The 14,881-nt window shown below is 38.5% G+C and overlaps 1 protein-coding gene across 1 annotated transcript; it reads left to right on the top strand.

Annotated features, from left to right (window-relative positions):
- Window positions 1-11: 11 nt before the first annotated feature.
- RSPH4A (radial spoke head component 4A) lies at window positions 12-12,990 on the top strand. Its single transcript, XM_065911241.1, is given in 7 exon segments — window positions 12-615; window positions 618-696; window positions 4,577-4,811; window positions 6,699-7,439; window positions 8,695-8,842; window positions 10,766-10,883; window positions 12,753-12,990. Coding segments are annotated over 7 exon segments (2,163 nt in total).
- The last annotated feature ends 1,891 nt before the right edge of the window (window positions 12,991-14,881 follow it).

Genomic DNA, 14,881 nt, shown 5'->3' with positions numbered 1-14,881 from the left:
TGACTCCTTCCATGGAAGACTCCATCCCCGTCAACCAAAAAATAGAACACCAAGAACTTGGGGAAACAGGGCAGCCGTGGGAAGAAACGGTAACTACTTCCCAAGATCCTGAGCTTGGGCTATCCGAGGCCCTAGAGTTGCAGCAGAGGCCAGAAACTGGACTCCAGCCCAGGAGCAGCCCTCCTAGGACGCCCGGCTCTGGAGCGAGAACACCGGATCGACCTGTGGATGACCTCGTAGGACAATGCTCATCGTTTCCACCTTCCTCATCTCAGGAGCTCCCTTCCACTCTTTCTCCCCTGGCTCTGGCCAGGCAGGACTTTATGGCACCATCGCAGTCAGACAAGACCACTAGTGTTGTTTCTGAAGTTGAGACACCTCATTTTGGCCATTTGGAACAATTATCTGATAAAGGCAGATCAACTCCTCATCAAACATGTCAATCAGAGGGAAACACCTTTCATCAGCCTCAGCAAACCAAATATCCGCTGCATGAACTGAGGGATGTGAGTCACCACACCTCTAAACAGAAAGAGCTGAGATTTGACATTTTTCAAGAAGACGACTCAAACAACAACTGTCATCTCGATCAGCCTGAGTCTGGGGCTTCTGAAGTAGCCCCAGCATGCTTGAGATTGCCATTCAGAATGCTAAGGCTTACCTACTGAAGACCAGTAGCAAGTCGGGCTTAAATCTGTAAGTCTTGGAGGAAAGAGAGAGGAAAATGTGGCAAAGGGAGGGGGTATGATTATCTCTGTGTGAGGATGTGCTTCCGTGGGTGAATGAAAATATATCTGAAAAGTCTGAATTACTGAGAGAGTGACTTCATATCTCTTTGAATTGTAGGACTCAAAACAGGTTACTGGTGGAGTTTCTTTTAGCTTCTTTAAAGATCCTAGATACACAGAAATAAAATCTAGGAATTATGGAATCTGGGGTTTGAAAGAAACATGAAGTATCTCTCCAGGATGCTTGTTAAAAAGGACTGTCTACCAAAATCTAAGCATTCTCAGTGCTTGTATGGCGTGGTTTCAAGTCCCTACCCAGGCCAGTGCTGGAGTGATAAGCTGCCTGCTTCACCTGGGATTGTCCCGACTAGGCATGGCATCCCGAGGAACTTCTCAGTCCAAGGCAAATCAGGAGAATTCCTTGCTATACAGGCCATCCCAAGTACATGCCATTTTATCCAGATCTCTTTTAAAATGTAGTAACAAATGACCCAGGAATTTTTCGACCATCCTATTATAGCTAAGATTCAGGTCTCATCATTGAGTCTAGATTTCTAGAGGTTCTTGCTTCCAGGGTTACATAATCATAGGATCAACAAAATTGTAGGGCTAGCTAGAAGGGACTTGAGAAAATGTCTAATATAATCCGCTTGTTTGTTAAATGAAGGGACTAAGTCATGGAAAAATTAATTTGCGCAACATTTCTCTGGCTACAACACTGACTGATTCTTAGCTTTCCTCCATCGCTATGCTCCAACCACACAGCCTGGTCAGTTCAAGTGATGCTCCCTTGGCCCAGACGGCTTCTTCCCTAAGTCCTCCTTAGTTTTTGCTGGCTGTCTTCACATCTTTTAGGAATCAGCTTCCATAGAACTCTATTATAACTGCCTGCTCTTTCCTTCATAGTACTTAAGGTCATTTATAATTGTATAGAGACTTACAGACTTATATTTAATGTTTGACTCTCCCTCTAAATTGCAGGTCCCCAGAGTACAGGGACCATTTGAGTGTTGAATACCACTATATATTTAATGCCTAGCACAGTGCTATCAGCTATTTACTGAATAAAGAATTAATTAATTAATGGCAGTACAGGAGACACAGTCTAGACCATTTGACTCTAGTTAATCCTCAACATGGGGGCTTCTCTGGTGATTCAGCGGTAAACGACTCGTCTGCCAATGCCGGAGATGCAGGTTCAATTCCTTGGTTGGGATCCCCTGGAGGTGCCATGGAGAAGGAAATGACAATCCACTCCAGTATTCTTGTCTGGTAAATCCCATGGACAGAAGGAGCCTGGCGGGCTACAGACCATGGGGTCGCAACAGAGTTGAACACAACTTAGTGACTGAACAATGACAACAATCCTCAATTTGCTGAGATGTCTCCTGATTAGTCGGCAAACATTAAATGAATGCCATTCAATATACGTATGTGGCAAAGCTATTACTTGGCTTTTAAAAATATGAAGTATAATCTTAAAGTCTGAAGAATAAGATATCAATTAATATTTAATGTGAGAGGTCTTCACAGAACCCAAATTAAATATTATTTATAAATTACTGTTTCTAACTACAATTTACTTAAATTTCAGGGATGTGATTTGCTGGATTCTACTTGAATTGCTGATATAAACTTCTTGTCACAATTCCCTGGGTAAATAATAAGCAAGTATTTACAAACTTTGATAAAATGTCAAAAAAGTTCATTGTAAATATTTGAAAGTTCACAATTTAAAACTGAATACAAAACATAAAATGGGAAAATTTCTTTTACTGGATTATTTTATAACTGACATTACTTAAATAGCCAAATTTAATTTAGTGTCCAAATGCTAAGTCTCTGAGGTAATAAATGAACACCATCCATCAGTTCAGTCACTCAGTCGTGTCCGAGTCTTTGCGACCCCATGAACTGCAGCACTCCAGGCCTCCCTATCCATCACCAACTCCCGGAGTCCACCCAAACCCATGTCCATTGAGTCAGTGATGACATCCAACCATCTCATCCTCTGTCAACCCCTTCTCCTCCTGCCTTCAATCTTTCCCAGCATCAGGGTCTTTTCAAATGAGTCAGCTCTTCACATCAGGTGGCCAAAGTATTGGAGTTTCAGCTTCAACATCAGTCCTTTCAATGAACACCCAGGACTGAATACCATCCATAATATTCACTATTACTTTCTAAGTGCTTTATAGACTATAGTTAAAAATGGCTCATTAAAGATGAACTAAACTCCATCTCTTATACACAGCTCTTATTTGACAAACTTGAAAGCTATTTTTTTAATTACCGTTAAAACAATTTTGACTAAAATACAAAATTGGTTTTCATATTGTTGAATAAAAAGCCTGCAAAAAAAGACTGCTTTCTTCTTTTCTATCAGTCATAACATTTCTGTTCATGTATATAAAAATAGCAATTTTTGGAGAATAAGATATCCTTCATATATAATATTTGCAAACTGTCCTTCACATTGGTTGTGCATATAATTTACCTATTTTTCTTTGAGGTTCTTAAGATCCATTAGATAAATGCAAATATTAAAGAAAGAATTAAATAACTAGGGCAGGTTAAAGATAGTAGGGATTTATTGAACATCCATTTTGTTTCACTATAATAAGGAAAGAGATATATTAAAACAATAAACAACAACCTAATTTCAGCCCTGGAAGAAACTACTGCAGTTGCTGAATGAGAAATATGTAATGTACACAATTACACCACAGTGTTTCAGTGATTTTAGAAAGGCCCAGTCCACACTGAGGAAGAAGAGTTTCAGGGATAATCTGCGTGGTAAGACTTTGAGGATTAAGTGTATTTTAAATCATTTCTTGAGAAAAATATGTATAGGACAGAGCAAGCAAAGGATCTCAAGTCAGACAGCAACAAGATGAAAGGGCTATTTGGTAGATTTACCTTGCTGGGCAGCCATTCTAACTGAACTAATTATTAGAAATGAAAGAAGAGATACAGTGCTTCTCCACCAGAGAGGTAATTTATGCAAGTCCTCACACTGGACAGAGGAATTTCTATCTCACCTGAGAGCAGTTTGACAGGCATATTGGGTTCTTCAGTAGTAAATTTCACATTGTAAAACTGATATCTTAAAAAGCACCTGCTAACAGTTCTGTGTAAAATGTAATGAATTAATGAGAGATTAGAGATTAATTAATGAATCAATAGAGAGGTTAGAGGCAGCTTCACTAACTCAGTTATGAAATAAAAAGTTACAGCAGTGGTTTTAACAGAAAAGGACAAAAAATATTAGAGTGCATCACATTTTAATAAACGTGCGTAACATCAGATGACATTTTTCTCTCCATTTGTGTGTGGGGGGTGGGTTGGGGTTGCAATATGAAATGTATTTCTTGTAGGTCTAAAAACAATGAAGTATATAACTGGCTTAGGAAATGTGTAAAAAGAGAACTGATCTTAAAAGAGTCAGCTGGATTTAAAAATCAAGTTAGATTTAATGAGGGGTGGGAAAGGGGGATAGAAAAGAAGTTATGTTAAAAGAATGAAAAATAAGCTTAGTCACTTTTAAATATAAAACTGAGAGATTTTGATCTGAAATAAAAAGTGAAAAATGTAGCTGATGTAGAACATGTATCTTGCTGTAATGTGTTTTTCTTTAATAAGTTAAATATTCATATCATATTGAAGGAATTTCTTAAAAAGTTCTAGGACAAGTTATTCTTGGCAGTGGTAAAAGTTACTGAGTTTCTCCACTAAAAATCTCTCAAGTTTTCAGGTTGTTGAAGTTTCCTAAAAACCCACTGAATATGTATGAAATATTTCTTCAAATGCTTTAGACAGGGATATTATCTGGAATTTTCTCTTTTGGGTAGATATGATCATCTTTCTGAAATGCTGACCAAGGTCTTAGATGAGCGTCCTGAAAATGCTGTGGACATCATTGAAAATATTAGCCAAGATGTCAAGATGGAACATTTTAGTAAAAAATTAGATACACTCCAAAATGAGAATGAGATGCTTGCAACCTATGAAGTAGCAGAGAAGCAGAAAACTCTTTTTCTTCAGGGAAATTTAGAAGGAGCTGACCAAGAGCTGGAAGATGAAATAGTAAGTCACTCTTGTAAATTTGAAGAGGTCAATCTTGATGGGTTTTTTGAGGTGAATGGAGTGTAGCTTTAAATTCATACCCACTGCCTTTTTATAGCTTACTAAATAGTATTTGCAACCTCATTTCACACCACTCATTTCCTTGGTTAGAGTTTCTTATGTTTTCACACTGTGTTTTAGTATTTCACAGATTTAGCTATTTTATGTTTGTGGGGCTAAACCCCTTGGTATCAGCTGAAATGGTTCCTTCATCCTTTATATTTTCCAAAATGCCTGAGACAGCCTGAATGCATAGCTGTTTCTTACTGAGTATTTGTTGAATGAATGAATAAATGGCACATAAAATAAAATTTGGCTTTCAATCAAGATGAACATTTTCCCCCTTAATTTACTGGAAAAATTAAAAGAGCTTCTAATGTCATTTGCATTTTCTTCCAAGGCTACTTCTTCATATTGCACCTTGACAGTATGTATATTATGTCAATCAGACATAATAGGAGAGAAATAAAATATTTCTTTTAATCCCCAAAGATAAATTGTTGAAAATATTTACATAGAAAGTTGGTGACAGAGATTAAAAACTATCATTTGAGAATAAAATCATCTGTATTACAGAAATTTTACCTTCAAATATTTCAAATCAGTATCCGCTTTGTTTCCTAAAAGTCTGCTTATTTGCAATTTATTCTACTGAGTAATTTATACTGTACATCTACTGAGCTTCTATGTTCCATTACTGTTAGGCTATTTGAAATCATCTACATACTTGCAAATTTGATGTTTGGAGTAAGATATGTTCAAAAAAGGACACAGAGTTCAGTCAAGGATAGATAGGAGGGGTAGGGATATACAAGGTGGATCTAATGGTAAAGAACCCGCCTGCCAGTGCAGGAGACCTAAGAGATGCGAGTTAGATATCTGGGTCGGGAAGATCCCCTAGAGGACGGCATGGCAATCCACTCCTATATTCTTGCCTGGAGAATCCCATGGTAAGAGGATCCTGGAGGACTGCAGTCCACAGGGTCGCAGAGGGTTGGACATGATGAAGAAACTTAGTAAACACACACGCAAACCCTCTAGAGCTCTGTAGCCTTCATAAGGAGACACAAATGGCATGGTGAGATATAGACTAGTCAGAAGGGACAAGTGATAGGTGTCAAGGACTTGACATTAGCTGATCTTTTCTAAAAATATCTTACTCCTAACACTTGGTTATGTAGCTGTATGTAGTACTGACAAGACTGGGGAAAAACAGCATGTGGGGATCAAATATTTGTTATTTTTGCTTTTATTTCTTTTGCCTTGGGAGATTGATCTGAGAAAATATTGCTATGATTTATGTCCAAGAATGTTTTGCCTATGTTTTGTTCTAGGAGTTTCATGGTGTCATGACTCATATGTAGGTTGTTAAGCCATTTTGAGTTTATTTCTGTAGATGGTGTGAGGGAATGTTCTAATTTCACTTATTTGTATGTGGCTGTCCAGCTTTACCAAAACCACTTGCTGAAGAGATTGTCCTTTCTCCACTGTATACTGTTCTTGCCTCCTTTGTTGTAGATTAATTGACCACAGATACACAGGTTTATTTCTAGGCTCTCTATTCTGTTTCATTGATCTATATGTCTATTTTTGTGCCAATACCATGCTGTTTTGATTATAGTAGCATTTGTAGTATTGTCTGAAGTCTGGGAGGGTTATACCTCCAGCTTCTTTTCCCCCTCAGGATTGCTTTGTCTATTCTGGGTCTTTTGTAGCTCCAAATAAATTTTAGTATTAATTGTTCTAGTTCTATGAAAAAGGTCTTTTTTATAGGGATTGCATTAAGTCTTCGGGTTGTAAGCAGTTCTCTTATGGATGAAATATTAATCACATTGCTTGTATTCCCAGGCAGAACACGCTCTTCCAAACATAATGGAATCAGCTTTTTATTTTGAACAAGCTGGAGTTGGTTTGGGCACGGATGAAACTTACCGCATATTTCTTGCCCTCAAGCAGCTTACTGACACCCACCCAATCCAAAAATGTCGTTTCTGGGGCAAGATCTTAGGTCTGGAAATGAATTATATTGTAGCTGAAGTGGAATTCCGTGAGGGAGAAGATGAAGAGGAGGTGGAAGAGGAAGACGTACCTGAAGAGAGGGACAATGGAGACAGTGAAGCTGATGAAGACGATGAAGATGAATTACCAAGGCCCTTTTACAAGGTCCCACAGGCTATTCCAAAAGAAGAAAGCAGAACAGGTGCCAACAAATATGTCTATTTTGTTTGCAATGAACCAGGAAGACCATGGGTGAAGTTACCAGCAGTGACACCTGCACAAATCGTTATTGCAAGAAAAATCAAGAAGTTTTTCACTGGGCGATTGGATACCCCCATTATAAGCTACCCACCCTTCCCAGGAAATGAGAGTAATTACTTACGAGCACAAATTGCCAGAATTTCAGCAGGGACCCATGTCAGCCCTCTAGGATTCTATCATTTTGGTGAAGAAGAAGGAGAAGAGGAAGAAGAAATAGAAAGTGGGAGAGATAGCTTTGAAGAAAACCCTGATTTTGAAGGCATCCAAGTGATTGATCTAGTGGAATCCCTATCCAATTGGGTTCATCATGTACAACATATCCTCCCTCAGGTAGGAGTTTTGCAATTCTCAGCCTATCAGCTAGTCAATAAATATTTATTAAATTCTGTCTATAATGCACACAGTATATTCAAGACAAAGGCCTTCAGACTGTAGACAGAGACAATTAAAAAATCTAAACACAAAGTGGTATATAACTGTCAAGTCGTTTAGACCCAGGATCTTCAAACAGATTTTATTTCCAAATGGAAGTAAAATGGGCTTTATTTTATTTGAGCTTCCCTTGTGGCTCAGATGGTAAAGAATCTGCCCGCAATGTGGGAGACCTGGATTTGATCCCTGAGTTGGGAAGATCCCCTGGAGGAGGGAATGGCAACCCACTCCAATGTTCTTGCCTGGAGAATGCCCATGGACAGAGGAGCCTGGTGGACTACAGTCCAGGGGATCGCTAAAAGTCAGACACAACTGAGCAACTAAGCACACACATGGAGTATTTGGCAAGTTATGGAAGAATTTAGGTTTAAACGTGTTGTGAAATTATTTTTATATGTTAAATATAAATGGGTACATTAATTTTGGGAAGAGTTCTTTTATTCTATTTTTATTAGCTAAGGAACTTTTTTGCATGAACAATAAAAGATTTTTAACAAAAACAAGTAAAGTGTCATATAGTCGTTACATAGAATCTATTCTGCCAGTTTTTAACAGCACTTTATATATAGTAGCTCATTTAAAACTCACACCTGTATAAAAGACTAATATCCTTATTGTACAGATGAGGAAATTAAGGCAGAAAGTTTAGGAAATGTCACAAGGGAAACACATCTAATAAGTTTCAGATGTTAACGAGCAGAATGGATCCAGAGTCCACACTCTTAAACAATCCATTAAACAGTCTCATTGGCAGGTAGAATATCTTCACTATACTTTGATGTAGATAAGAGATATTCTTAAATATCTCTAGATGAGTTAATTAAATGAGAAATTATAACCTCAAAACTTCATACCTAATCTTATTATCACATTGTTGCTATTAATAGTAACTTACCGTCATATAAATTAGCAAAATGCATTATTACCTTTTTCACTGAGGTTTGAATAATTTTAATATATAAATACTCTGTAACAATATTTTGCTTGAAATAGCATAGATCAAGATAGCATTTGGTAAATATACATTGAATGAATGAATGATCAATATGCCACACAGTGGAACACCATGCAGATACTTACTTCAATCCAAAGGAATATTCTGGCATTTTAAGGTCCTCATTAGACCACTAGATCTTGCAATATTTTTACCCAGGGTCGCTGTAATTGGTTCAACCCCAAAGAAAAAAGTGAGGAGGAAGAGGAAGAAGAAGATGAAGAAGAAGAAGAAAAAGGAGAAGAGCCTGACAACATAGAGCAGGAAGTGGGGCCTCCACTCTTGACACCAGTCTCTGAAGATTTAGGTAATTTTACATATCCTACAAATGTCTGTGTGTCCATATATGTATATGTATGTGTGTGTGTGCGTGTATATAGGCATACATAAATATGTACACATGTATATATACAAGCATGAAAATGAAAGTGAAGTCACTCAGTCGTGTCTGACTCTTTGCGACCCCATGGACTGTAGCCCACCAGGCTCCTCCATCCATGGGATTCTCCAGGCAAGAATACTGGAGTGGGTTGCCATTTCCTTCTCCAGGGGATCTTCCCCACCCAGGGATCAAACCCTGGTCTCCATCATTGCATGCAGACCTTTTACCCTCTGAGCCACCAGGGAAGCCCATATAGGAACATACCTTGGAGATATTGTAAGACAGATTCCAGACCGCTGCAGAAAATTTGAATATTACAGTAAAATAAGTCAATTTTTTGGTTTCCCAGTGCACATAAAAATTATGTTTACACTCTACTGCAGTCTATTTAGTGTACAATAACATAGTATCTAAAAAATGTACATGCCTTAATTAGAAAATACTATATTGTGGGGGGATGAGAGAATTGGGTGAGGGAGATTAGAAGAGACAGATTTCCAGTTGCAAGATAAATCACTCATGGCTATGAAATGTAGAGTGTGGGGAATATAGTCCAAATAACATAAGATCTTGGCATGGTGACATGCTGCATGCTAAGTTGCTCAGTTGTGTCCGACTCTTTGTGACCCCTTGGACTGCTGCCCACCAGGCTTCTCTGACCAAGAGGATTCTCCAGGCAGGAATTACTGGAGTGGGTAGCCATGCCCTCCTCCAGAGGATCTTCCTGACCCAGGCATCAAACCGGGGTCTCCTATATTGCAGGCGGATTCTTTACTGACTGAGCTATGAGGGAAACCCATATATTAATATATACACAGGTATTTCTTGCTTTTCAAAAAATCACTTTACAGCACTTTGCTCTTACGAGAGAACTACATCAGTACCAATTTTCACTGATATAATTTTTTTTTTTTTTTTAAGAAAAGGCAAAACAAAAGTAATGTTCAGCATTTTTGCTGTGAACAGTTATAGGGCCCCACACGCTTCAGGCTGTCAGAGCGGCACCTTCAAGTTCCTTCCCCAGGAACTACACTCAGCATCAAGTTGTCATAGCTTTGAATTGTGTTTGGAGCTTCTGTGCTTTATCTCAGTTTATCTTGGCAATCTATTAGCAAGATGTGTCCTAAGGTAATTGCTTCTTTGCTCCATGTCACTTTGGCTTACAAAAGGTTTCATAGGAGCGCTCTACTTTTGGATAGTGGGGGAAACCTTTACACACACACACACACACACACACACACTGTAATTAATGGTGGGAATAAAGAATGTAATGTGGCCAGCCCCACAAAGAACTTTCTAGGACAGAGGTTGCAGGAGTGTATTGCAGAGGGGAAACATAAGTTGGCTCTCTTACTAGAAATGCTGACAGTTATCTTTTTTTTTAAAATCATACTTGTTCTGCATTCTACAGATCGTAAACACATGACATAGTGTAAAATATCATGGAGTATTATTTTTTTTCCAATATACTATTGTTCTCATATTCTTCTTTTCTTCCTATTCAGTTTTGGAGTGTTCACGCTCCAAACCCTAGCTCTCTTTCACAACAATGATTTGGTCATCACATATTTTTCCCCCTACCACACAGACCTCGTCTCCATTGGTAAAACTTATTTTCTCTGTTGTTCAAATGTACACATATATATATAAACACACATTTTTTTCAAATTTCATTGTTCCACGATGTTCATATAATACCCTCCTGATCCTATGTTAAACAGATGTTTTAACTTTTCTATGTCAAGTGTGTGTGTGTTTTAAGGTTTATAAATATAGCTTTTATGCTACACAGTATATGCTTGTCTATTTAGGAGTTAAATCTATTTTGAATTTCTCTTTGGTTTACAGAGATCCAGAATACATCGCCTTGGACAACACGGTTATCCTCAAATCTCATTCCTCAATATGCGATTGCAGTCCTTAGATCCAACCTCTGGCCTGGAGCATATGCCTTTTCCAATGGCAAGTAAGTATGTGCCCACTTGTAAGGCTGTTATCTTGATGATTTAACTTCTGGAAATTATAAGTTATCACTGGAATGTTAAGTTACTACTGTTTTAACTCTTCTTTGGCATGTCAAGTCTGTAATGGCATAAGATGAATTCAAACAACATCCATCTTATACAACAAAGCATCAAACTCAGAACATTAGAGTAATTCAGACTTCTGCATTTTCATCTGAATTATCCAATTAATGGAGCTAAAATGTTTTTTATTCTATGGTTATTTGAGTAATTGATAATCATTTTATGGAGGTAATTCTAAGCAGTGTTAAATTGAGTCATCATTTTTGTTAGATATCTTGAGAAAAGATAATTTAAAATATGTATGATTTAGGCTATCACTTTCAAGAGAATTAGGATAAGAGGATAGTCAATGTCCTTTTGCCACCCAGAGCATATATTTCCATTTGTCTTATGCTTCCATTTCTTACTTAATAACCTAAGGTCAGAAGCTTGGCTGAGCTGGAGAACCGAGTGGTCAAATATCAGAGTAGCCATGAGATCAACAAGCCAAAAATGAAAGTGTTTTCAAGCCTTTAATCACTTACTGTGATAGCATAAGCAAGTTGAAGCACTGATTCTACTTGCTGTCCACCACCTCATTCCATTTGCCCACATGGAATGCCACACTGGTGGAAAGTCAGATGGGTCAGCACAGTTGTGAGGTCATCCCACTGACAAGGAAGTCCTCAACATAATGCTCTTGCAGTTGTATGGACCTGTGACCAGAGGAAGGTGGGGAGGGCTAGAAAAAAGGACTGGGTACTGGGGCTTCCCTGGTGGTTCAGCGGTTAAGACTCTGAGCTTCCACTCCAGGGGATGCAGATTTAATCGCTGGTCGAGGAACTAAGATCCCACATGCCATAATGCCAAAAATCAAAAACAAAACAGCTACTAGGTACTGAGGCAGAGTAGGGGAAAGCATCTATAAGCTCTCCTCTTTTCTTACTCAACCCCCATTAGGAAGCCTTGGCAGAGGGGCCTGAAGACTTCTGCTGAAGGCCCCAGATGAAGAGGCTTGGGAATAAAGGCACCTGGGCCAGAAACACAATTCTATCAAGAGCATGACAGGCCAGAGGGACCAGAGTCCTTGCCCACAACTCCTTTGAGACTGCAGTGCCCCGGGTGTGCACCAAGTCTGGTGTGGAGAGAGCAGTTTTCTCCATGAGGTCTACCAGGGGAAGCTTTTGTGATTGCCCAAGGTTGGACCTGAAAAATCACACATAGGTTTCCAACCACAAGCCCAACTCCTCATGCAGCCGTTTGCTAGATTGGCAACTTCGTAATTCTTCCTAACTCTAAGGAATGTATGCAACTTTTAACTTTGTTGTTTTGTTTTTCTGAAAATAATTAAAAGATCAAAGGCTGTGGTCCAGGTGTAGGGTACATTTTGACAGGGTCTGGCTTCTTAACCAGCTTGAGCAGTTTGGGTCATAGTAACCCCCTGTGGGCTTCCCAGGTTGTGCGTGGTAAAGAATCTACCTGCCAATGCAGGAGATGTGAGAGATGTGGGTTCAATCCCTGGGTCGGGAAGATCCGCTGGAAGAGGTAATGGCAACCAGCTCCAGTATTCTTGCCTGGGAAATCCCATGGACAGAAAGGCCACAGTACACGGGGTCGCAAAGAGTCGGACACAACTAAGCACAAACACACACAACTCCCTGTGGTAGAAGAATCGTGTAGGGATATTTCACCTCTGATGCATTTTAATTATACTGTACTGTTTTAACATTATGGGACTATGATACTCTTAAGTACTTTATTCTTACAGAAAAGGATAAGTTTTTCTTACTGAAAAATTATATGATCTACATTTTTTTTTTAACTTACAGAAAGTTTGAAAATCTCTACATAGGCTGGGGTCATAAATATAGTCCAGACAGCTATACACCCCCAGTTCCACCACCCGTTTATCAAGAGTACCCCAGTGGACCAGAAATTACAGAAATGGATGACCCTACTGTGGAAGAGGAGCAGGCTTTCAGGGCTGCACAAGAAGCAGCAGCAGATTCAACAGAGGAGAATGAAGAAACTGAGGAAGAGGAAGATGAGGAAGATGATTATGACTAATACAAGTAGAATTAGCCCAGTCTTATGAGACTGATACACACATACTCCTTATTTGGGACTGATTTATATATATAAATTACAACTATTCATGTGTAAAATATCATTCCCAGAAAATAAAAATTTGGAATTTCACATTTGGAACTATTAATATGTACTTTTAGAAAGATGCTCAACAGATTTTTCAGAGGCTAAATGACATTTTCTTAATTACTGTTCTGATGGCTTCAGCTAACCGAACTATGTACTTCTGTACTTTTAAACCTCAGGTTGAATTTCTAATGGGCAAACATGGTAATATATACTCCACAAAAGCTACTTGGGGGGCTTAAATATTTTTTGAGTGTCAAGGAATACTGAGACCAAAAATATTGATAACCAAATTAGAGCATGTGTTCTTCAGCAATTTGTGATACTGTTGCAAATACTGTATGTATATACATCTGTCTGTATATACATATATATTCCCCCCAACCCCCTATGTGGAGAGGGTATACAATTCCATTACCTGCTCCAAGACTGTAGGAACACTCAAATTTTTTAGCTTTTACCTATTACTTCTTAAAGAAATTTCTCAATGTAACTCTTCTTTCATCCTATAGAAATTGGTTTGATCTGATTTGGGGGAAAATTATTTGCATAGATGGCTAGCTGGGACATTCAAAGACTTCAGACTGATATTTTCTATCACTGCTTTTCTAAAACTAGTTATTTTTATTCACTAAAAAAGTATTTTTAAGTCCTATATCCCTGGCACTCCAAGGCTGTTAAAAACTAGGCATTGCTTCAGAAACCTTAGGAGCTTACATTTAAGGAGGGAAATATTTTGTGATACAAATATTATGCCATAGTACAGTGTTTGTCAAGCCCTGTGGTGAAGAATCAATTAAAAAATAAAAAACCTTTCTACTCAATGGTTATTATCAGTGTAAAATAAAAGTATCAGTAATTGTAGTTTCCGTAATTTTCTTGTCATAGACTGGCAATTTGCAGATCAGTGATCTTACCTTCGAGCAACATTGCTTATCAAACCCTTAGAAGGTGTATTTAATCCAAACTTGAGCAGTTCAGGAAGCCCTTCTAAGAGGAAGCCCTTCTAATAGGAGAACTAAGGGGGAAAAGGTCCTAGGCAGCGCCAGCTGTATTTTGGCAAAGGACTCTAGGCTGAAAGGAGTGAAACTCTGAGCATGGTGAGAGATGAAACTGAAGAGGTAAGTAGAGCCCAGATTGTGTAGGACGTTTGGATTTTAACCATGAGCAATGAGCGGAACTCAACCAGGCAGTCACAAGATTGTATTTGTATTTTAGAACAATTTGGCTTCTGTGTGGAAGATGGACTGAGAGAGGATCAAGACAAACAGACCAGTTAGGATATTACACTGCCTAGGTAAGAGATAATGATGGCATGAAGCACCATAACTGCATGGGGATATAGAGTGGAAACCTGTTTACCAGTCTGAATGACAGTATTAGAAAAGAGGTTTTCTATAATTTTCCAACTGGCAATACTATTCATTCCACGAGTGCAACACTTAGTATTTAATACAATAGATAATATTCATAGAACTTCATTCAAGTAAGTTCTTGTTCACTTTTTAATGGGGTAGCAGCCCCTTACTGCTTCTCCTTTTTAATATCTCTTTTTTCATCTACCCAGATTTCTTTTTGACAAAGTGCCTCTGACTCATGGCAGATGGTCACATACTAATTAGATGTGCCTTCTCTGGAATCTGAAATCTAAGCAGACATTCTACCTCGACTCCTAACCTGATTGCCCCTGTTATTATTAGGCCATATTCTAGCCTCAACTGTTGCCTTTGTTCTAGAACAGTTCCCTAGTTACCTGCGGATTCTGAGAACTTCTGATAATTTGAACAAATTCTCTTCTGCTTAA

This window comes from Muntiacus reevesi, chromosome 19 (assembly GCF_963930625.1).
Source record: "Muntiacus reevesi chromosome 19, mMunRee1.1, whole genome shotgun sequence".
Classification (NCBI taxonomy): domain Eukaryota; kingdom Metazoa; phylum Chordata; class Mammalia; order Artiodactyla; family Cervidae; genus Muntiacus; species Muntiacus reevesi.
The sequence above is the reverse complement of the archived record's forward strand: the minus strand, read 5'-3'. Positions and strand labels throughout refer to the sequence as shown.